Source organism: Brienomyrus brachyistius, chromosome 1 (genome assembly GCF_023856365.1).
Source record: "Brienomyrus brachyistius isolate T26 chromosome 1, BBRACH_0.4, whole genome shotgun sequence".
In the NCBI taxonomy this organism is placed as follows: domain Eukaryota; kingdom Metazoa; phylum Chordata; class Actinopteri; order Osteoglossiformes; family Mormyridae; genus Brienomyrus; species Brienomyrus brachyistius.
In genome coordinates, this window is record NC_064533.1 from 35,203,656 (window position 1) to 35,225,623 (window position 21,968).

Genomic DNA, 21,968 nt, shown 5'->3' on the forward strand with positions numbered 1-21,968 from the left:
TTTGTAAATGCAAAATCATTTTGTCAGAGCTTTGAGGTGATCAGCTTAACTTAGAAGACTCATTCACGGGAGTGAACTAGCATCTCTGATCTTTGTTTTCCTATGTTAAAGTAGCGACTTCGCATTGAATACGGAACTTTTTTATTAAGCTTAACAAAGCGTTTAAATACAAAGTTACTACTGCGAAAAATAATAATGCAAGGTTTCAAGTTATTGCGAAGAACTTCAATTGCTCGCCATCGGCGCCACGGCGACAAACTAAATCGTTGCTTTGGTTAGCTTCATCACCGTCATTCCCACTCACTCCAAAGAGTATGAGGTATTGCGCCCTTTTTCTTCCTTTTCGAAGCCTAGCCAAAATAAAGAAGTGTGCATTGGCTAAATCGATCGTCTCCCTTCCTCATTTCCACCTTTCCAAGTCCATCAGAGACTTGGGAGCGCTGGGTGTATTTTTAGCAGATGTCTGGAAAGTGTGCGTTGTGGGATTTTTTTTCCATCGTGGGCAGACATTGAAAACAGCATATCTACGATGGTAGTTCTTTTCTTTTAAAATTTTATTTGTCGTTTATGCGTACTTTAAATTATAAAGTTTTGTTTGTAAGTATTTACTACTAGAGTTGTACGTTTTAGGGACAGTCGACATCAAGATTTTCATTGCAAAAAACATATATTGCAAAAAAATAAATAAATGGTATAGCGACCCTCACAGTGTCCGAAAGCGGTGGGCGCACATCATTCTCTGTTTGGGGACCCCGTGGGATATGCCGGCCGAGTCTTGGAGGTGGAGGTTCTCCCGGTAGCCCGAAGACGGAGCGGACCTCCAGCGTCTGCGTGGCACGGAGGAGCCCACTGGGCGCGCCCTCTGCCCGCTGGAGCTCCCACCACGATGGGGTGCGGGCTGAGCAAATTGGAAGACCGGGAGGACAGCAGCCCGGGGAAAATTTATTCTACTTTGAAAAGGCCCCAGGTGGAGACCAAGTGCGACGTTGTGCATGAGTATGTGCTACTGGACTTCAGCTTAGAAGGTAGACGCCACATATTTTTCAGCGAACGTTTCTAAAGCTTTGCTTAAGTGCCTTTTTTGTGTGCGTGAAGTTCAGTAACAAAAAAGTGAAGTTGATTATATCAAACAACGTTAGTATGCGTTTATAAAATATAATCAATTCTATTGTGCATTTGTGCTAATGTTGCTTCATGCTTTTTAGTTTTTTGTGTTTTTCGTAGTATTTTTCGTTTAACGAAAAAGTGTCGATTTGCTACCAAAAACACATACTACTTCATCAGTATTTCTGAGAACGTGAACCCACATTTGGAACAGTTTATGGGTAGAGTTATTGAGAAAATGATGGCTCATTAAGTCTCGTAGCAACGGAACCATCGTGTCCCCGAATAAAATCGGTCAGTGTGCGTGCGTGTGTGTGTGTGTGTGTGTGTGGACCAAATGTCACCCAAAATGTTTTTTGACGTTGTGGGGACCATTTTTGAGGTCCCTGCAAAGATCTGTGAATGCAATCAAAAAAGTTAAAATATCAAAAATCTTGTATTTTGGTTGGTTACTTATGGTTAAGGTTAGGGCTGGGTAGGGCGTATAAATAAATGAAAGGTCCCCGTTTAGATAGGTATGTCAACGTGTATGTGTGCGCGCGCGCGCTGTGTGAGTGTGTGCGTCTGTGTCTGTGTGTGTGCAGGCGATTCAAAAACGTGAGCTGCTTTGTCCTGCTGAGGAATAGGCTGATCTCGTACAAGTAGTTGTATCTGTCTACAGTTTCAAAACATATGATTTCTCTTTTAACAAAATATAGTATTAAAGTAAACCAGATAATTCATTCACGTGTATATTCAATTTTGTCCTTAAAAAACAACGTATTGTCTCACGTGCAGTATGTTTTGATTTAATCTCATTGTATTTTTAATATTCAGCATTTGTATGGGTTATCATCTTAACTTACATGACCCATTTTCAGGAGAAATGGTGAGACTGGGGTAACTATTTTCATAAGACTCAGTTTCCCACATTATGTGACCGCTTAATCCTTTGAGCATCTGGACATCGTCATAAAAAGACATTGTGGTGTGCTTGTCTGTCCTAACTCATGCAAAGCTTTCACTACTGGGATCTCATGTCCTATGCAATTAAAATTAATATATGGTTAAAGTTAAATCTGTCTGATTTCATTTAAAAATACAATGAAAGAATGATTTAGACAGTAGTGGACTTTGCATCTCTCTGTGGGTATTAGTCTGTTTTTCTGGAACCTATTGTTACTGCTTGTGATAATGTCTACAGATTTGTCATTGCTCTGATGACTTTGGCTCAAGATTAAAGTTCATATGTCACTCACTAGAGTCACATGACACAGAGGGTGGAATCTGACAGATTGCACAGCTGAAGATAGCTTCCGTGAATGACCCAATTATTTAGCTATTTCTGTTTCTAGAAGCAGGGTTTAGAAAAGAAATCATCATCTTACACTGATACTCAAATCACTTTACCTTCCTCATCCAGCCTTGATATTAAAGTGTTAATGAAATATTCCCCTGTTATATGGCCTCATTTCAGTTCTTTTACAAAATGTTAGCAGAAATGATGATGATATAAATGACCTGAAAATCTATTCCAGTCTTTCCTATTTAACACTCTTTACATAATAATGTAGAGATGTATATTTCTCTATGAGATTCTAAGGCCTGTCAGTGATGTAAGTCACATAATACCCATCAGTGGGTCTACAGCTGCTTGAACATAAATAAAATGATTTGACTCCTCTTGACCTTTTTGAATTTTAATGTCTAAATGTTACTTGAAACTTCAATCTCAAGGAAGAAAAAAATAGGTTTGTCTTTATATATATCAAGAAAACATCAACATTTTTGAGGAGACAGTCTGTCACAGAAAATCACCAATATTGCTACTTTGACTTATAATCAGAAACGTAGCTAAATATGAAAAACGTGCACACTAATAAACCTGAAGGAGGCTTAGCTGTTTTTTAATGGAGAGTTGTGTGTCATATTCAAATTGTAAAATATTTCCCTACTCTGTAGCTTGGACATAAAGAGATAAATGCAGCATTATTGAATCCATGTCCGTCTTTAAAAGGTCCTGAAACAGGAGTGACTGGCAGGGACTGAAGTCCAAGTTTCCGGTAGCTAATATACAGACGCTCCCCGGGTTACGATGGGGATACGTTCTGGGAAACCTATTATATGGCGAAAATATCTTAAGGCGAAATCGCATTTTAATATAGTACATCTAACCAAACAAACATCATAGCCTAGCCTACCCCACCTTAAACTGCTGGATGGATGCATGCTTAGAACACTTACATTAGCCTGCACTTGGGCAAAATCATTAACACAAAGCCTATATAATAAAGCCTTAATATATAATAAAGTGTTGAATATCTCATGTAATTCATTGAATAATCATACCAATTGTAAAATCGAAATATTGTAATTGTAACCTGGGGAGCGTCTGTATAATGATCTGATTACAGATTCAATGTTGGGAAAGTGAATTAATATAGGAACAGTTTAAGGGTAATAGGAGAGGGGACAGGAATCTGGGGACATCTGCAGATGCGCTTTCTCAGGACCTTCAGACACCCACTAAAATTGTTTTTTAAAACTCTGAAATTCTGAAAACAGTTGAAGAAGCTGGTAATGTGCTTTGCTTTATCTTTGCGTCTTGTCCAGGAGTAGCGTAGTTAGAATCATTGGGCGAAGTCCAGTTGTCCCAGTTATGTGTCCGTAACCAGTGTCTCATTCAGCCTCGTGCCCTGTGCCCCCCCCCCCCCCCCCCCGGTTCTTTATCATGTGTGAGTCTCCTGGCCCTTGTTACCAGGGGAAGCTGATTGGCTGGGTTTGCTTCTAACCTCCACTAAGACACCTTTTGTTTCCATTAGTTTTTTTTTCACTTCTTTCCATATGTCTTTTGTGCTTTCTTTTCAGTGATATTTATGTATTTCCCTTTGCCCTGGGAGGGGCTTTGCTCTGATTCTCCGCTGTAGCAGCTCAGTAGCTGTTACTGCTATGGTCAGTGCAGTTGGCCTTAGGGGCTTGGCCCAGTTTCCTGTCGGGTGCCCATGGGAGGGGAACCTCAGGCTGAAGCCCCCTCCTTCTCCTTAGAGTCGCCCTTCTGACAGCGCTGTGACTCCCCTTTGTCTCTCCTCACTTCTCCCCAGGCAGCCGCGCCACTGTGCAGGGTCTGGCATCCTTGTGCGATTTACCCAAAGCCCTGGAGCCGTACTACACTGAGGGCTACACACTGGCCGCGCTGCACCCCATCGTGCTGTCTGTCAGACGGTCTGGTGCCCTGCCTTGCAGCCTGCAGTACCGCGCCATTCTGACTCGCCCTCGGACCAGGTGACCCATCGGCGCCACCTAGGGATGAGTGTGATGCCTTTGGACCTGCCCTCATAACGAGTGAACCAGTGAATTATTGAGCCATAATTAGCCAGGGACCGCAGAATGGGAACACAGGAAGGTCTGAGTTGTTTCTGATGCTAACAGATAGCATGTTTGAAATACAAATAAATATGAAGACTACTGTGGTCTCATACACAAGACTAAATCAGCGACTGATGATTCTTTCTAGTAGACATAGGAGCTGCCTTGAACTGTGTTTCCTGTGGAAATTTTTCACTGTCTGGCCTGTAAACGTCAGAGAGTATTCCCACAGAGAGGCCCACTGCCAGACATGACCTGTCTAGACATCTCCACTCCATACTAGGCATGATAGTCTTGCTGTAGCTGCGATAACATCTGTCTCCGTTCTGTCCATTTGGTTCATCTAACCTCACACACCACTGAATGTTTATCCATACTGCCCCCCCAGCTGCCCTAACCCCAGGACTGTACTCCCTTAAGTCAGCTCAGTCTTCATTCTTCTCAACCCCCAGAGTTACATGGGGGTGCAGCAGAGCTGAGTGACTCTCCTGCCCCCTCCCCCCTCTGTCTTACTCAGTAAGGATTTGGTGCCAGTGTGCCAGAGTGCCCCTGTGCTGAGGGTGGAGGAGTGGCCCCTCCCTGGAGATTCCTTGACCGCTAACGTAGTACAGGCTCTTATTGACAGGGTAAGTTCATCTGACCAAGTCTGTCAAGTCCACTTAGTCTAACGCAGTATCTGCCAACCCGGTCCTCGGAGCTGGGAGGAAGCCAACAGGGTGGTAGGTAGCTGGGAGGGAATGAAAACGTGGACCGTCTGGGGGTCCCGGAGGACCAGGCTGGGAAACACTGCTCTAACTGTCTTACTGCTTCCGTGTTTCCCACAGTTTTCTCTTTCTCGTTGAGTATCAGGTCTTCAGCCTGTCGAATGTCTGTTTCTCTGCTTGGTTTTTCGACTACCGGTCAAGTATTTTGTTCATTTTTCTGCCCTTCTGTCCTTATCACACCATCAGCCACTGGTTGGTGCTTTTATTACTGAACCTGCAGCTTCCGTGAATCTCTCCACCTCTCCCAGGTGGACAGATGTGCACGTGGCGGCTTGAGGTTCGTGGGCTCACTGCTGCAGCAGACAGGAGGATGGTCACTGGGCTGCAATGGGCGGAGCTGCGTATCTCCTGCCCAGTCACCCAGCGAAGGCCCCGGCCTAGAGGAGTCCAGAAGCAGCAGTCCTGGTGAGAAGACCATCCAGATACCCAATAAAATCTCTTCTATTGTTGGGTATTGTGTTTAGATTAGTGGTCTCTGCTGCCTACTTGCTCTTCAGGGACAGTGTGTGTCATGCAGGGATGCATTACAAATTTTCTCAGGTTTCCATAGTCACTGGTTAAGGGAACTGTTACAGGTGAGCAGAGGTTACAGCTTTTGAGTCACAATAATGGTCTGGTATTTGTAACCTTGGGCAAATTACCCTCTATTGTCCTACTCAAAATACACAACTACATCACAAGTCATGTGTTCATCTACAGTAGATAGATGTCTGCACACCCCTGTTAAAATGGTAGAGATTTGTGATCTCAAAAAATGAAACCAAAATAAATCGTGTTAGCACTCTTTTGTGCCTTTAATGTGAAACTGCAAATTATACAATAAGGTGGAAGGAAATCAGAAATATGTTTTTGGGGGGGAGGGGTGTAAATAAGCTAGTTGCATAAGTGTGCATACCCTTAAATTTATACTTTGTTGATACATCTTTTGATTTCATTACAACAATCAGTATTTTGGGTAAGAGTGTATGACCTTGGCACATCTTGACTTGGCAAAAATGTTCTAGATCCATCAAATTGTGAGGGCATCTCCTGTGCAGAGCCCCCTTCGTGTCTGGGCTCTGGCTGGGCAATTCCTAAACATCGATCTTCTTTTAGTGAAGCCATTTACTTCTTCATTTGTGTGCATTGTTTGGATCACCGTCATGCTGAAAGATGATTTTCCTCTACTTTTTCAGCTTTTCGGCAGCCATGTGAAGGTTTTGTGCCATTGCATCCTGTGTCTGTGACCATGACCAGGATAAACATTTGGAAGATGAATAGATTTTATATGATATTATAAGGGGCGGCATGGTGGTGCAGTGGTTAGCACTGTTGCCTCACACCTCTGGGACCCGGGTTTGAGTCTCCGCCTGGGTCACATGTGGGCGGAGTTTGCATGTTCTCCCCATGTCGTTGTGGGGTTTCCTCCGGGTACTCTGGTTTCCCCCCACAGTCCAAAAACATGCTGAGGCTAATTGGAGTTGCTGAATTGCCCATAGGTGTGCATGTGTGAGTGTGCCCTGCGATGGGCTGGCCCCCCATCCTGGGTTGTTCCCTGCCTCGTGCCCATTGCTTCTGGGATAGGCTCTGGACCCCCCGTGACCCAATAGGATAAGCGGTTTGGAAAATGGATGGATGGATGGATGATATTATAAGTTATGTGGTTATGTACCACACTGGACTTGCTGAACTAATTTTAACAAGATCTACCGTTAGCGCCATGCCCTAGACAGTGAGTCATGGAATCAGTGTTAAGTTAGTAAATATTCTTCGTAATTTCCTAATTCAGTTTTGTTTTTGCCCAGATCTAAATCTGTTGGTCCTGTTCCATTCTTGGGATTCATGCTGCGTCCCCTTGGACCCTGTAACATACTGCTACCACCAAGGGGCTTTGTCCATGCGAGTCTCTCGAAAGGGCCATGTTATCAGCTCACTGGAAGCTGATTGGCTGGAGCTGACTGCCACATATTACCAGAGGGGCTGGTCATTGGTTGACTCCTTTGTCTACTGGGACACACCTAAAGGTAGTAAAGCTTTCTTACTGGAATTACTTCTTGACTGAGACACTGCAGCAAACTTGACTCATTTGTTAGTCACTTTTTTAGGTTACTAAAATGTGCCTCTCGCCCAAAAAAAAAGATATTAAACAGAAATTGTTACTTATGATGTCATTTAGTCCAATACTCCCTCTCCTAAATCCATTTCCCGCTTCCCCATATTTATCCTCGCTCTCCTTTTCCATTAATCTGCCTCCCTATTATTTTGCGTCCTGTTCTTTCCTCCCCCCTCTTTAACTTCCTGTTCTCTCTTACCCTTATCTTGCGCTTATCTTTTTTTCCCACTGGAGCTAAATATAGTCCTCCATCTTTAACCCTATGGCCTTGCTTCCCATTTCCTAAAATGCCTGGGGCTGCATCTACATTATATACTCCATTTATTAGTAGATGATGGTTCGTCAGTCACATCCTGCATTGTCAGCACTGCATCACATGTGTTGTCTTTCATACTGTAGCAGAATAGAAGGACCAGGCTGTACATTTCTTGACATCATACAAATGTGAGCATACTCTGAGTTAAGGCAAATACTCCTTCAGTAATCTTAGCTTTCGTCTTGATGTGTCGTTTTAACTACACTGTTACCTGTTACGTTGTTGCATGGGGGCAGTGTGTTGTACATGTGGGCGCGTACACTGATTTCACTGTTGGGCCCCTGAGCCAGATCCTTAACCCTGAATTGCTCCAGGAATCTGTTAAAAAAATTAATGTTAAAAAATAAATGTTACCGCAACACTGTTCAGAATGTCCTGTTGCATAGTGCTGTGCTACACTGCACTGGGTGACAAGCTGTTGGTTTTGTTACTCTGACTGTTTGTTAGGGGAGCCTCTGCCCAGGTCACTGGAAGGGCTGTTTTTGTACGAAGAGTGCAGTGCTACAGCCCCGCCCAATGACACCATCGTGGTGGAGCAGTGGACCGTGATTGAGGTGGGGGCGCATCTCGGCAAGCCCCAGATTTGATGTGTATCAATCAGTCTCTCAGCCATCTGTATCCACAGTTGTGATCTGTGCGAATGCCAGTTTGTGGAACATGTGCTATAGCAGAGTTTCCCAATACTGTCCTCGTTTTTGCTCTTTCCCACTCCCTGTGTGACAGTCCACGTTTTTGCTCTTTCCCACTCCCTGTGAGACAGTCCACGTTTTTGCTCTTTCCCACTCCTTGTGAGACAGTCCACGTTTTTGCTCTTTCTCACTCCCTGTGTGACAGTCCACATTTTTGCTCTTTCCCACTCCTTGTGTGACAGTCCACGTTTTTGCTCTTTCCCACTCCTTGTGTGACAGTCCACATTTTTGCTCTTTCCCACTCCCTGTGTGACAGTCCACGTTTTTGCTCTTTCCCACTCCTTGTGTGACAGTCCACGTTTTTGCTCTTTCCCACTCCCTGTGAGACAGTCCACGTTTTTGCTCTTTCCCACTCCCTGTGAGACAGTCCACATTTTTGCTCTTTCCCACTCCTTGTGTGACAGTCCACATTTTTGCTCTTTCCCACTCCCTGTGTGACAGTCCACGTTTTTGCTCTTTCTCACTCCCTGTGAGACAGTCCACATTTTTGCTCTTTCCCACTCCTTGTGTGACAGTCCACGTTTTTGCTCTTTCCCACTCCTTGTGAGACAGTCCACGTTTTTGCTCTTTCTCACTCCCTGTGTGACAGTCCACATTTTTGCTCTTTCCCACTCCTTGTGTGACAGTCCACATTTTTGCTCTTTCCCACTCCTTGTGTGACAGTCCACATTTTTGCTCTTTCCCACTCCTTGTGTGACAGTCCACGTTTTTGCTCTTTCCCACTCCTTGTGAGACAGTCCACGTTTTTGCTCTTTCTCACTCCCTGTGTGACAGTCCACATTTTTGCTCTTTCCCACTCCTTGTGTGACAGTCCACGTTTTTGCTCTTTCTCACTCCCTGTGTGACAGTCCACGTTTTTGCTCTTTCCCACTCCCTGTGTGACAGTCCACGTTTTTGCTCTTTCTCACTCCCTGTGTGACAGTCCACGTTTTTGCTCTTTCCCACTCCTTGTGTGACAGTCCACGTTTTTGCTCTTTCCCACTCCTTGTGTGACAGTCCACGTTTTTGCTCTTTCCCACTCCTTGTGAGACAGTTGCTCACCAATTGCAAAGACATGGACTATCTCGGGGTTCCCTAGGACCGGGTTGGGAAACACTGTGCTGGATTAAGCACCATGTAGAGGGTGTATGCATTTGTAGGAATGCCGCAAGATGCCCAGTGTACCTGAAACACATGCAAACTCATACCCACCCAAAAGGACCCTTTGTTTGTCTGTTCATGCATGGTCATCCCCAGGGCTCTGGCGTGAAGTCAGACTATGGTCCTCTCCTGCACACTCTCGCTGACTTTGGCTGGCTGCTTACCTGCGTTCTCCCAACACCCATAATCCGCCATGACAGGTAAAGTTTACACACTCTCTGACATATAGTGTACTATATAGGTGTAAGTACTACATGCTAATGCTGATAGACAACACATTGCACATCACCCATCCGCCTCAGTTATTGTCTCTGTGTGAAAACTCTTTTTGTAATTGTTACAGTGAGGGAAATCTGGCCACAAAGCAGGTTTTATTTCTGCAGAGACCTGCCATGCCAGACCCAGTGCAGCGGCAGAGTCAGGTAAGAAAAGCCCAATAGAGGTCTTGCCTTTATTTTGCCAGGATCATATTTTGATATGTCAGTGCTGGTGGTGCTGATGCTGGGTAGATATACAGCACATTTAACTGTAATATAGCCCAATAATTTGTTTTTCGTATTTCAATGGGAATTTTCTACAATTATTTTTACAAGAAGAATACTGCCCCCTAGTGGTGACTTTACTAGAATTCAGACTACATTTTAGCTGTGAGACAAACATGAAGGGTATGGTTGACTTATGTGCCCTCTTTCATTGGTTTCCGTAGAGAGGATCCACCCCCAGGATGGCTTCCAGCTGCTCTGCGAACCTGGGGTTGGCCTTCCCTCCCCAGGAGCTGCCCTCCTGTACTGGGGAGACGGAACAGTTCTCTGTCTTTGAGGAGGGCTATTCCAGCTCCCTGTGCCACCTGGAAGACGGCTGCTTAGAGCAGGACGATGCCGCGGCCGAGGTCACATGTATGTGACACCGTGAGAGGCTCGGAGATGTGCGACTCTCATTTCCATGCTCGCTAATTTCTTCTTAATGGAGGCTGTAGATTAGCCTCATTTTTTTCGTTTGACACTTGTCTTTTTACAAAGCCATATTTACCTTTTTAGAGGTTGCACATTTTATATTCTTTAGCCAGAGAAGCATTTTTGCAGGATACATATCCATATAATACATTTTCTGATGTGCTATGGAAAATGTTTGAGTGTTTTATAGACGTTCTAAAGAGAGACACTGACATCCCCTCTGTGGTGCACCCCAGCCTTGTGCCCTGTGCTGCCTGGTATCTAAGCGATTCGGACCAGGATAACCAGTTAGAGGACCGGGAGATGAACAAACGGACGGGTGGGCAGACTGATTGATTGATTGATTGATTGATTGATTGCCTGTAACTAACATTTCTGACTTACTTTGCTCAGACTGGGTTGAAACATTAAGCAATAACTGCACATTTCATTCTGTATAAATATCTCCTGTAGACACAGATCTGATGGTGCCTAGAATTAACATTAATACAACGCTTTCTATGGCAAAAACAGAAAAACTTTTATAGTAATGTAATAATAGTCATGTATTCACTTATTCTGTGAGCTGCTAGCTTTGAATTTACTTTGTGTAAGATTAGTGTGTCTCTTCAAGATTCCAAAAGCCTCTAAAAAGTTGCCATACAAATACACTTCCATTCAAAAGTTTGAGTCACTTAGAAATGTCCTTGTTTTCCATGAAAACATACATGAAATGAGTTTGAATAGGAAGTATAACTAAACAGATAGGAAATAGTCATTGACAAAGTTAGAAATAATCATTCTTGAAATGAAAATAATAATTGTGTTCTTCACTTTGCTTTAGTCAAAGAGTCGTCCATTTTCAGCAATTACAGCCTTGTATACCTCGGTCATTCTAGATGTAATTTGTTTGAGGTAATTTGATGAGATTTAACCCCATGCTTCCTGAAGAATCTCCCAGAAGTTGGATTGGCTTGATGGGGACTTCTTGTTGCTCCAATAACAGCTCCAGAGAACTGAGACCTGGTGACTGTGCTGGTCACTCCATTATACACAGAATACCAGCTGACTGCCTTCTCTCTAAATAGTTCTTGCACAGTTTGGAGCTGTGTTTGGGTTATTGTCCTGCTGTAGGACAAAACTGGCTCCAGTTAAGCGCCGTCCACAGGGTATGGAATGGCGTTGGAAACTGGAGTGATAGCCTTCCTTCTTCAAGATCCCTTTCACCCTGTACAAATCCCCCACTTTACCATCACCAAATTGCCTCCATCATGCTTGACAGATGTCATCAAGCACTCCTCCAGTGTCTGTTCATTTGATCTGTGTCTCACAAATGTTCTGCTTTGTGATCCGCACACCTTAAACTTCATCTATTCATAGCACTAGTCTTCCTCTGTCCAGTGTCCATGTTCATTTGCCATCTCAGTATTTTCTTTTTATTTTCCACTCTGAGATACAGCTTTTTCTTTGTTGTTCTGCCTACAAGGCCAGCTTCCTACAGTTGTCTCTTCACTCTTGACGCTGAGGCTGGTCTTTTGCGGATACTGTTTAATGAAGCTGCCACTTGAAGACCTATGAGGCGTCAGTTTCTCAAATTACACATATATTTATCCTCCCTCTCCTCTTTCCATTGAGGCTAGAGCCAGTCTGTGCTGCTCTGTGAAGGGAGTGATACACAGCATTGTACAAGATCTTCAGTTTCTTGACAGTTGCTTGCATGGAATAGCCTTCGTTTCTCAGAACAAGAATAGACTGAGGAGTTTCAGAAGAAAGTTTGTTGTTTCTGACCATTTTGAGTCTGCAATTGAACCCACAATTGCTGATGCTCCAGATACTCAGCTAGTCCAAAGAAGGCCAGTTTTATTGCTTCTTTACAAATTAACCTTTTAAAACGATAAACTTACATTAGCAAACATAACATTCCACTGGAACACAGGACTAATTGTTGCTGATAATAGGCCTCTGTACACCTTTGTAGATATTCCATTAAAAACAGTAGTTTCCAGCCATGATCGTCATTTACGACATCAATGTCTACACAGTATGTCTGATCAATGTGATGTTAATGGACAAAAAAACTCTTTTCTTCAAAAACAAGGACATTTCTAAGTGACCCCAAATTTTTGAACAGTACATGTACTTTATGGGCTGTCAAAGTTTTTATTGTAAATTCCGTATCAAACCGCACTTCTTTTTTCAATACAACTTACCAAGAGTGTTTCTAAGAGGATCAGTGCACATTAGCAGTAAACTATGCAATTCAGCTTTTATGGTACAAAAGATACTTGTCTGCTGGATTACAGACTTTGCAAACTCTCGAGTACATAAATCTTTTAAAGCTAGAATTTCAAACCTTTTAACTGAATATGCAGGGAAACAGCCTTTTCATTTTCTTGTTGCAAATTACAGCAATTCGAACTGGTTTAAATCCGGTCTATTCCATTATAACTGGGATGAACATGGTACAGTATTCTATTTGATTTAGCAAGATATATTTCTACATCCTTTGTAAATGCTAACATAATTTTAATTAAAGTTCATTATTTGTATTCTTTGGTATTTTGATAATTCAAGATTTACTATATTTGCATGCATGTATAGGAATAGAATTAAATGCTGGTAAAGATCAACGAAACAATTCAGCAAGCACATTTGAAATTATCTAAAAATATAATCAAACCCATATAGTGTAGAATGTAAAAACGTAAAAATATAAAGTATAAGATGAATGAATTTAAATGCCGGACAAAAATGCCAAGAGACAATCTGTGGGTAACATTTAGTTTTTATTTTATTATTACATATACGGAAAATAACAATAATAAAACTTTAGTTCATTAAAAAAAAAAGAGAAAATAAAATCACGTGGTAGACAGGCTGTTGCAACCCACACAATAATTTAAAAATGGCAGAGAGAGATGAAGAGGCAGCATGCCTGCCTAGGTAGGGCAGGAAAGCAGGACAGAAGTCAGACCAAGTCCAGGAGAAGCAGCTATCAACAGGACATCTTTTTTCCTTCCCAGACGGGGAGGCAGTATATACAAGTTTTTTATTTTTATTTTAAATCAGAACGTTAACCCTCATATGCATAACCCACAGACACACAACATCCTCATGTTTTGTAACACCGAAATACTCCCACTGTTTCCACGGCTATAGCAATGGTCTCAGCATCATGTTAGCTGAAAAGGCTTATTTTGTGCCACAGATTTCTCATGAGACTTATGGTTTAGGTATGTAACGCCGGCGTGTGCATGTTGTAGTGTACAGTTGGCAAGCCTCACTCAGCTCAAGCCTCACTCTCCCCCGCGGCTGCGTTCTGCACTTCCTCTTCCAAGATGGGAACGATCAGGTTATCCTTGGACATGAGATTGTACTTCATCACAAAGCGTGTGAACCGGTGACAGAGGAAGGTCTCATTCTGCATGGAGTGAGAAATGAATGAGACATGCGTCCGGCAGGAGACATGCGTCCTCGGAGAGATTTCACATTAAATGGCTGCTCCATATCTTCATCGCGTTACGCAAGCATCCAGAACCCTCGGATGATCTACTTCTCAGAGGACACTTAGATTGTTAAAACGGGAGACCCAGCTGCCAGTATGTGTGACTCACCTCATACTTGTCGAATATTTGCCTGTGGTGGAAATAGGCGTGGGAGAATATCCGGTAGATACGTCTGCAAACTGAGCCCAGCTTAGCCACCGACGACTCTTTAATGCTGACTCTGTGTGTGTGGGGGTACAGAGATTTACTACCAAAAAGACATGGACTGTGCAGGTCTGGATGCTCTTCAGCTAAATGGCTATTTCAATATTAGTTTAAATACTAGAACTTGTGGCCATAAGTGGAAATTAGCAGGAGAACATTTTAAAATGAATTTGAGGAAGCACTTCTTTACACAGTGTGTAGTTAGAGTAAGGAATAGTCTTCCTGCTAGTGTAGCACAAGCTAGAGCCCCAGGTTCCTTTAAATCAGAGCTAGATAAGATTTTAACAGCTCTGAGGTATTAGTTAAGTTCTCCCCAAACGAGCTTGATGAGCCAAATGGCCTCCTCTCCTTTGTAAATTTCTTATGTTCTTAATGTGTATGAAAGGAGACGTGTGTGTGTGTGTGTGCGTGTCTGTGTGTCTGTGCATGGTGAATGCTGAGAAAAAATACAAACGTGACAGGAAGAGGTCGTGCTCCAGAACTCACCGGCTAGGAAAATACTTGTTGCTGTTGAGAAGGCAGGCAGCTCCATCTAGGGTGTGCCTGGTATAATCAATTGCAGGACACTGCAGACACAAGCACATAGCAAGTGGGAATGAGTCATGGCCTGAACAGCAATGGAAGCTATGGAAACTACTTCCCTTAAGCAACAAAATTATAATGTAAAAAAACATAACTGACAGGCAATCGCATGAGACCTCACCTCTTTGGGAGTCTTGTGAGCAGCGCACAGGAAGATCCACTGCTCCGTAGCCGTCATCTGGGTGCAGGTGTCTGGATGACACTCGCTCTGTGGGGGCACAGGCAAATAAAATGTCTTCATTAAACCAAGAGGAAAGGCAGATTTCTGGCAGCATTTAAAACCAGTGTGCTTACACTGCAAAAACAAAATGCTGCAATGCGCCTCGCACAAAGCAACAAAGTGTGATGAAGAGTGAGGTAGTCGAATAAGAAAAGCAATACCTGCAGTTTCACAGCCAGCCCATTCAGCTCCAGACAGAACTGCCTGAAACACAGACAGAAAGTCTACAAACACATATCTACACTGAAGTATAAACTGAAATAGCAAAAAGTGACTGGAGTTTAAAAAAAAACCCTTTGGTTAGAATGTGATCTGATACCTGAGGTGCTCGTACTTCCAGACACCTTCATCTTGTCCCTCGGGGGGGTCCAGGATCTTGTCAATGTTAGAACAGTCTGATCGAATGTTCTGCTGTATGTACTGCAAACATTCAAAGTGTCATATGACTTCTCAACATCCAGCATGGAACAACCAGCAATGACGTATTAGTTCATTAAATCCATGCATCTCTTTAGTTTTCATATATATAATTGACAATAATGAAGTGATCGTCTAAATGAAAAACAGGACAAGCACTAAGTTTTTGCCTCCCTAACTCCAGACTGTTGATACTCCACCTGTTGAACAGCCAGGGTGCTGTCCATTTCCTCGAAAGACTCATCTGGCCAGTTGTAGAAATCCTGCAATTGGACAGATAATCTCGACATTAGGTGGGGTGGGAGGAGGACCGCATACCACGCAGCGCTGACGCGATCGCAGCTGTCCCGCATTCATAAGGCAACTGGGGAAGCGTGTGGTCAACAAGCTATACAAGCCCTGTGCTAGTTAGGGGCCGTGGAAAAGAATAAACGAAAGCAATTATTCCTCTGTTGTCCACCGGTCTTCAGACGGCAATTTCCCCAGAATAAAATGGTATCATGCATCTTGCAGGTTATGAGTCACCTAGCTACGAAGAAATTACGTATGTATAGCTGGCTGTAACAGAAAATCATGATACTTGTGATAAATGGCGCAGAATGCATATTGAGAAAACAACCTGTTAAGAGATGTTTAACATTAAAAGTCGTAAGCTGAATACTATTGAAAAAAACAGACCAGTTTCAGGACAGATCTAACTAGCTATCTTAACCAATGTTACATAGCGCGAAACTGCAGAACCGGCAGAACATGTGAAGAGTTAAATACTTGTCAAACACCAGATTTAGCAGTAAACGGACACTCTCTGAGACAGTACTGCACTATACTATACTCCAGCTTAGTCAAATGAGCGGCTTCACGTCCATTTTACGGACAATTTCGCTGCATAGAGCAGAGAATGCTATCATTTCTGTGAAGTCACAGCGTCAAGGCCGGCCTCGTAGCAAAGCAGCTCTTTCTTCGTCATTAATACCTTAGCTAAATCTTAGATCATACCAAATTGGACCTTTCTTACTATTCGTTAGATTAGTGAGATAACAATAACTCCGCACTAAAGAGTATACAGCAAGGCCCGACCCTTCCTGTATTTGTAGACACTCCCTTACCCCAGAATCGCAGACAGGATGCCAATACGCATACACCCAAATCGATTTATCGGCTTTCAAGCGATAACTTCGACGGCCAACTATTACTTAGCGTGGTCTTCACAAAGTTCCGAAGCTAACAGATATACCTGGGCTTTTGTTCCCGGACGATTCCTCCTGAGAACTGCAGTACCCTCCGCCATGACCATCTCGCCAAAATACCCCGGATGTTAAGCGTCGCGGTGCTGTAGTGCGCCTGTACGTCAGCAGGGGAGCTGTACAGCAAGTACCCGGAGTTCTCTACGCGTTTCCACCTCATGAATATATATTACATTACGAGTTCTGCGTTACGCATCTATCCACCCATCTTCAGATCGAATCTTCTAGTAAGAGTCTCATAAAAATAATAATAATAATAATAATAATAATAATAATAATAATAATAATAATAATAATAATAATAATTTATCATTATTATTATTGTTGTTGTTATCATTATTATTATTATCCATCCATCCATTCATCCATTTTCTGAAACTGCTTAATCCCAACTGTGGGCGCGGGGAGGACCGGAGCCTATCCTGGGAACAATGGGCGCAGGTGCACCAAGCCCGGGCAGTATTATTATCCATCCATCCATCCATCCATCCATTTTCCAAACCGCTTATCCTATTGGGTCGCGGGGGGTCCGGAGCCTATCCCGGAAGCAATGGGCACGAGGCAGGGAACAACCCAGGATGGGGGGCCAGCCCATCGCAAGTATTATTATTATTATTATTATTATTATTATTATTATGACTGCATGAAGAATGCTTGTTCCAGGTTTAAAGGTTTATTTGTCACGTACAGAAACATATATTGTACATGTGTATAGTGAAATGCTATAAACTGACTTGGCCAGACCCAGGGTGAAAGCCAGGACGTCCAACCACCAAGCCACGTGGTTCTTAGCTGTAAGATTAGCCTTGAAACATTCCTACTTATTTAGGAAAAAAATTATAGGTTGAGTTTAGCACCATGTAGGCATAAGGTAGGAAGTCTGTCTGGGCAATAAATAGATCCCTGAGGGTGTAGAAATTCCCACTCCCTGTCTGCTTTTTGCAATGACATTTTTATAAAATTGCATGTTTGTGAGGTGTGTGAAGACTGCAGTCTTTTTTCTGTACTTAACATCTGTCATTCACCTGCATTCAGATGCACACTTTTTGTCACTGTTTCTTCTAAAATGATCTTATATCGTAACATTTTTCTTATTGATGTATTTTTTCTTTGACCAAAAACGAGGAATAATCAAACTGATAATTCAAATGAAAAATCAAGCTTTATTCAGCAAAACACACTCAACATACATGGACAAAAATGTAGGCGCACAGGAATGTTACACCTACAGGAGCTTTTATGATAATTAATAGACATCAATATGAAGCTGTAACAGCTGCTTCTCTTCTGGGATGGCTTTCTACAAGTGTGTCTGTGAGAATTTTTGCCCATTCATCCAGAAGAGCATTTGTGAGGTCAGGCACTGATGTTGGATGTGAAAGTCTGGTTCATAATCTTTGTTCTAATTCATCCCAAAGATGTCAGATATGGTTGAGGTCAGGGTTCTGTGAGGGCCAGTCAAGTTCTTCCACACCAAACTCACCCAACCATGTCTTTATGGACCTTGTATTGTGCACTTTATGCACGTGGTTTAAGTCAAAAGCCCTGTGAAGCTAATTTTCCAGTGGGACTTAATTGCAAACATTTACTATGATGGGATTCTGGTAATGTGTGTTCACACTATCATCTCACAACTGTTTGATACAAAATTTCTGCTGATCTGCGGCAACTTCATATTAATCATGCCGAGTCCACAAGTTCAATCAAGTAAAATAACTTCATACTATTAATAAAATAGTAACTAGTAACAATCCTAGGCTCCTTAAAACACATTATAGCTCATTAATGAATGTGCAAATTGTAATTTCCCCCCCAAAGCCCTCATCTAAGAATTTTCATTACTCGACACAAACTTCCATCATATACTATAGGAATGTTTTCAATAATGTGTAACTCAGTTCTACATATGTATATCATAGGATTTAAGTAACAATAATATTATCATTTACAATATTTTAAGTATTCAATGATCTTTATTTTAAAATAGAATGACAGCTAAAATACGACAGCTTTTTAAATTTATTTTTCCGCCCCACTACCTACAGCAGTACCTCCACTTCAGATCTACTTAAGGTTCTCTTACGTTTTGATGCCTTTAGATTTTCATTTGCATTCTTGACTTCTCTCACAACTTTTCTTCTTCATTTGTGTGTGTGTGCAGCACAGCAGTTTCATGCCCTTTTATGGGGATTTGTGGAGTGTTTACCTACACTAATTAGAAGTAACTCGCATGTCCTCTCAACCTTTCTCAAGAATAAATTTAAGAAAAACCATAAATTGGCTTTGAAATTGGTGAATGAGGCCCACTGATATTATTGCAATTAAAATGTTAATGTTTTCAATGGTGTTTTATGCTTCATTAGCTACAAATCCAAAAGCTGAATTCCATCTGGTTTAAACTACTTTATTTCTGATGTGTCCATAGAGATTAACCGTGTTAGCAAAAAATAAAAAAAAAATTACACCAAGTCACAGCAGTGAGATTATGAATGTAACCAGCATTATCTTAAGATGATTTATAATTCAACAATTAAATCAACTTTAAATAATCCGTAGAAAGGGGTACACATTTCCTTTATTACTGTAACAAAACTGCTTATTTACAACAGAATTATATATAAATGAATTAGACAGACATATTCTTATTTCACATGGGTAATGAGATGCAGGCACATAAACCATCAATCAACATATTTTCCAAGGATGTCGCCATCACGAAACAGGAAATACTCCTGAAAAATAAAATATTATTACTTAAAATCTACAGCTAGAACACAATTTTTAAAATGGGTATATATGCTAACTTCTCAAAAGCAATGGCATTCTTTTTCATAGAAGTTCAGAAATACCTTATCATCAAGATTGACTTTAGTTCCTCCATACTCAGGTAACAGGACTTTCTCTCCCACTTTCACGCTAACTGGGACCACCTTACCATCCTATTAAAGAACAGAGAGAGAAATCCTGGGTAAACTTAACTCCGGTGCATTTTAAAAAAAGTGACTGGGAAGTACAGGTACGTATGCAGGTCACCTTGTTGGTGCTACCAGGACCAGTGGCCACCACTGTGGCCTGCAGCACCTTGCCCTGGGACTTCTCCGGAAGCATGATGCCCCCTTTTGTTACTGTCTCCGCTGCCAGCCGCTCCACCAGCACACGGTCAAACATGGGGAGGAATTTTCTAAATGCCTAAAGAAAAACGAGGATACGAGCAACATTAATATGTCTGATTATAAAGTTACTGCATTCATTTTCTGATTCTTTACAGCAAAGGTGGTACAGGAGCATTCAGTCAATGATTAGAGATGAGGGCTGATGGCTTCAATCCTGAACGATGGCCAGCAATGGCCTCTGAGCCAGGCTGTTAACTCAGAATGCTTCTGGTAAAACAGTGACCCATAAAGTAAAAATAAAAAAGCAACTAAAATGTGAGTAGTTTTGAAATAAAGGGTTAAGTTCACTTTTGATTCTATATTTCAATAATATTTTTCTATAGCCCCTACTCCTACTTAAGAGTGAGATAACAATAACTCCCCACCCCACCTATACTCATAACCCTTATCCCTTTATTGCATGTCAGCAACATTTATTTAAAGATCAAAAATTTCAATATGCAAGTATGAACTGTCCTTCAGTTAATATGGTACAGATGGAATTATGGAGTATCATGGAGTTTGATAAGGAATATATTCACTGAATGGCCAAGCTCTTGACTAAAGATAAGTACATAATGACACAGACTGCTTTATTATATGTAAAATGTTAATAAATGCCCACCTTACTAGGAGAGGCTATATAGTCTGACTTTTCTAGAATTGATAGTTTTTCTGCAGCTGTGTACATGGTGTGTGTGACTGACCTTGAATGAAGGTTGTTTCTAAACGAGGGAGGGACAAAACCTTGATTCCTTATTTTTTTGGGGGTGGGGGTGGTACTCTCACTGATAACACGAGAACTCCGTAAAATGTACACCGATTAATAATTATGACAAGTTTGGCAGAATTAAAGAACAAAAAAAAGGTTAAGTTAAACTGGTTGTGATGAGTCGACATAACTCGACCAACTTCTTTTTTTTTCTGTTAAACGGCACTCCATTATGATTCAGGCACCGATGATAAACGGTTCTTTGAATAGCAGCGCTCTTGCCGTTTTACAACCCGGTAACCCCGGATATGATTCGGCCACGAAAAATATCTTCTCTGCTGATGCTCGGTGCACGTTGCTTAACGATAAGAATCATCGGCAGGACGCTCTGCTATTCTGACCAACTGGTTAATGGAATATTAATAAAAGCACTAAGAGGTTGCAGTTAGACTTTATCTTGCAAAGTGTAAATCAATCTACCAAATTGATGCCTGGCGTCACTGCATTTTGGGCTCCCTGCATTTACGCGATTACACGTAACTTTTATTTAGGGAGTTGGGCAATAAGGTACTTCACTGTACTATAGTTTAAAGCGGCATCATAATGTACTTTAACGTCAAATACCTTAAAATGCAACGAACGTTAGTCCCAAACTATTAAAACGTCTTATTTTCAAAACAGAAAAGAAAAAAACAAATTAATCTTTTTCCTCATGTGGATATTCTTCAGACCATTTACTAAATATGTCTAGACACGCCAGTTGTATCATTTGTATTTTGAAGCCGAGTATCTAGAGGTATCGCAGAACATTCGGGGTAAAGATTAAAATGAGCACACATGTTCTGATCGCATGCTAATGGTAAATTTCAGTACATAAGCTGAAACATTTGATACAAGTGAATTTCCGTTTGAGGTTATTCTTAAGCACATAATGTTAGCTCTACAATGACATATTACGTATAACCGACTTACCATTTTTATGTTTGCTGAGTCTTTGCGTGGAGGCTGTGTGATAGTGTGCGCGAATATCAACCTAAGGACTGATTTCCACGTGAAGAAATAGCCAGAATCCCGAGGCGCATGCGCGACCTTCACACGCGTTCTTGCCTGCTTAGTTCCAGTAATCTAGAATATTCCACGATTTTACTTTAACAGTAATACAAGATTTTCAAAATAATTCCGTTTACACCTGATGGTTATTTGTCCAAAAAGTACAACATAATTTAAATAATGCATATACATTTCTATATAAAAGTATCAAGATTTGGATATAATTTAATAAATATTGCTCAAGTTCAACCTTTGACACCTCCAGCTTTTTTTCATCCAATGGACTCGAAGAAATTTCTGGAACTCAAACCCTAGAACGAGCATAGTTTAATAAGCACACATTGTAATTTGCCATATTCGAGGAATTTATTATATTACTTCAACGTAACTTTAGGTTCATAGTAACGTAAGTAACGTTATTCTTTGTATTATATTAATAATTGTTGTTATATTTAGGGTCAATGCAAGAAATATTTGACCGCCACTATTATGCATGTTA

The 21,968-nt window shown here is 41.6% G+C and overlaps 2 protein-coding genes across 4 annotated transcripts; one reads left to right on the plus strand and one right to left on the minus strand.

Moving 5' to 3' along the window:
• The first annotated feature begins 361 nt into the window (after positions 1–361).
• On the plus strand, positions 362–12,931 carry rftn2 (raftlin family member 2). The gene is made up of 9 exons (XM_049029209.1): positions 362–1,025; positions 4,185–4,365; positions 4,967–5,075; positions 5,462–5,618; positions 6,998–7,216; positions 8,069–8,175; positions 9,547–9,650; positions 9,794–9,872; positions 10,157–12,931. The coding sequence occupies exons 1-9, from the start codon at positions 887–889 to the stop codon at positions 10,352–10,354; spliced, it is 1,293 nt and encodes a 430-aa protein (XP_048885166.1). The 5' UTR covers positions 362–886; the 3' UTR covers positions 10,355–12,931.
• A 218-nt stretch (positions 12,932–13,149) lies between these two features.
• On the minus strand, positions 13,150–21,542 carry LOC125747846 (MOB-like protein phocein). Of its 3 annotated transcripts, XM_049023401.1 has the most exons (9): positions 21,392–21,542; positions 19,589–19,744; positions 15,512–15,574; positions 15,214–15,314; positions 15,056–15,098; positions 14,796–14,882; positions 14,579–14,658; positions 13,997–14,108; positions 13,150–13,803 (listed from the first exon to the last, which is right to left on the minus strand). In XM_049023401.1, exons 1-9 carry the CDS (start codon positions 21,392–21,394, stop codon positions 13,672–13,674), a joined length of 777 nt encoding a protein of 258 aa, XP_048879358.1. In that variant the 5' UTR covers positions 21,395–21,542; the 3' UTR covers positions 13,150–13,671. The 3 variants fall into 3 exon arrangements, with proteins under 3 accessions (XP_048879358.1, XP_048879342.1, XP_048879351.1); XM_049023385.1 differs by lacking the exons at positions 19,589–19,744; positions 21,392–21,542 and adding an exon at positions 16,546–16,682; XM_049023394.1 differs by lacking the exons at positions 13,150–13,803; positions 13,997–14,108; positions 14,579–14,658; ... (2 more) ...; positions 15,214–15,314; positions 15,512–15,574 and adding exons at positions 18,944–19,287; positions 19,405–19,494.
• Positions 21,543–21,968: the final 426 nt, after the last annotated feature.